Source organism: Cebus imitator, unplaced genomic scaffold, assembly GCF_001604975.1.
Source record: "Cebus imitator isolate Cc_AM_T3 unplaced genomic scaffold, Cebus_imitator-1.0 Scaffold967, whole genome shotgun sequence".
Taxonomy (NCBI): Eukaryota; Metazoa; Chordata; class Mammalia; order Primates; family Cebidae; genus Cebus; species Cebus imitator.
The window spans coordinates 1-2359 of NW_016108282.1; the positions used below are offsets into that span (position 1 = coordinate 1).

At 61.7% G+C, this 2359-nt stretch overlaps 1 protein-coding gene across 1 annotated transcript in view; it reads left to right on the forward strand.

Moving 5' to 3' along the window:
* Positions 1-1406: 1406 nt before the first annotated feature.
* Positions 1407-2359, forward strand: part of THEG (theg spermatid protein) — a 17768-nt gene continuing 16815 nt past the window's right edge. The window contains exon 1 of the mRNA XM_037735795.1: positions 1407-1717. Coding sequence (XP_037591723.1) covers positions 1407-1717 — 311 coding nt within the window. The remainder of the gene's footprint in view (positions 1718-2359) is intronic.

The window sequence follows — 2359 nt, forward strand, 5'->3', positions numbered from 1 at the left end:
GGGCACTGGCCACTCCTGGGGATCTGCGTTCTGTGCTGGACGTTTCCTCACTAGGGAGCTGAACGTTTTCAGCTCCATGACAACCTCTCACAACTGTTGGGACCGAATCGTTGCTCTGCTGCGTCTCTGTGACAGTGAAATCAGCCCTGCCCCCCCTCCGTAGGCCTGAGTGACAGGAGCTGTCTGAAAATGACTCGGGTGGGGGGCGTTTTGGAGACTGGCAGGGGTGGACTGGACGGCACGCCCCTCCGCTTCTCCTCCCTCCTCCTGCCGTTTTCTTTTGCAAGGACCCGAGGAGCCCAGAATTAGGCGAGCGGTAACGCCTCACTTCCATCCGCCCGCCCATGGACCCATTCATGAGCTCGTTCCCCAGCCGGAGAGTAAGAATGTCAGCCGTGGCTTCCCGCGCGGCCCCAGGAACAGCAGCACCTGCCACGGCTGCGCGTCAGACCGTTCTGCTCTTGCCTTCTTTCTTTTCTTTTTTTTAGAGAAGGGGCTTCCCCACGGTTTCAATCTCTTGACCTTGTGATCTGCCTGCCTCGGCCTCCCGAAGTGCGCAGCCGTGAGCCACCGCGCCCGGCCTTCTTTCTTTTGTGGCTGAGTCTCACTCCGTCACGGGCTGGAGTGCAGCGGTGACATCTCGGCTCACTGCCACCTCCGCCTCCCGGGTCTAAGCCGTTCTCCTGCCGCAGCCTCCTGAGTAGCTGGGACTACAGACACGCGCCACCGCGCCCGGCTAATTTTTGTATTTTTGGTAGAGATGGGGTTTCACCATGTGGGTCAGGATGGTCTCGAACCCCTGACCTCGGGGCCTCCAAGAGCGGGGGGATTACAGGCAGGAGCCACAGCACCACGCCGCGCTCCTTTTTCTTTTTGAGATAGAGTCTCACTGTCCCCAGGACATGTCCCCTCCCATGCCAGTGCCATGGCATGATTTCAGCTCACTGCAAACTCCACCTCCTGTGTTCAAGGGATGCTCCTCCCTCAGCCTCCTCAGTAGCTGAGGTTACAGGCACATGACCCCACAACTGGCTAATTTTTTGTATTTTAGTAAAGACGAGGGTTTCGCCGAGTTGCCCAGGCTGGTCTCAAACGCCTGAGCTCAGGAGTCTGCCCGCCTCGGCCTCCCCAGGTGCTGGGATGACAGGTGTGAGCCACGACGCCCGGCCCTGGTGTGTCTTTTAATAGAGGGAAGCCGGCTGCAGACCCCCTCAGGTGTCCTTCCTAAACCAATCCGGGACTGACCCCGGATCCCAGCACAAGCCCAGGTGACCGGCATTGTGGACAGCAAGGGGGTTAGAATGCGGGCGTGGGGAATGTGGGCGGCATTCTCCTGTCGCCACGGTGACCACAGACACATTTGGGTGTGGAAGGACTGAGGCCGTGGGCTGGGGAGCGACCTGTGTATGGGGGAGCCCAGGCAAGGGCGGGGTTCACTCGGTAGCCAGCACTCCGAGGCGGGGGGCGGGTTGGAGAAGGAGCCGGACGGCGACCCCCGCGGCCTCCAGAGCTCTGTGTACGGGAGCCGGCGGGTCACAGACCCCAGACTCCAGGACCTGGGCCATGCAGAGCTGGGCCCTGAAGACCCAGAAGAGGAGCTTCCCCCCGAGGAGGGGGCCGGGGAGGAGCTCCCGGAGACCCTGGAACCCAAAGACGCCCTTTCTGAATTGGAGAGAGTTCTGGACCACGACGCAGAGGAGGACATTCCTGAGATGAGGTGGGCACCGGGCCTGCCCGGGCACGGGGTGGGGTAGGGCTCAGCCCCTGGCCATGGGGGAGGCAGCAGCCCCCACACCCACCAGTCCCCAGGGCAGCTTCCCGGGCACATGAAAGGCTTGTTCCCAGCCTCTCCCTGGCTTGCTGCTCCCAAGGGGCCCTGCTGAGGCAGCCCAGGTGTTGGCCGGGTCAGAGGGTGGCCTGGGCGTGGGCCGGGCCAGACGGCGGCCAGCACCTCTCCCTGGGCGCTGAGGCAAACGCCGGCAAACACTTCCGTCCAGCGGCAGGAGGTGGAGTAAACTGATTTTGGAGTCAGGCACACTGTGCTCAGACGCCCAGAGTTCAGGGTTTACAAGTGATGGCCTCACGTCAGACAGAGGGAGAAAGAAATGGGAAAAAGAATCTCCCAATCTGGCCGGGGGAAGTGGCTCAAGCCAGTCATCCCATCACTCTGGGAGGCCGAGGCGGGCGGATCACAAGGTCAGGAGTTCGAGACCAGCCTGAGCAACACGGTGAAATCCCATCTCTACTAAGATGGCAAGAATTAGACAGGGCCGGGCACGGTGGCTCACGCCTGTAATCCCAGCACTTTGGGAGGCCGAGGCGGGTGGATCACGAGGTCAAGAGATCGAGACCATCCTGG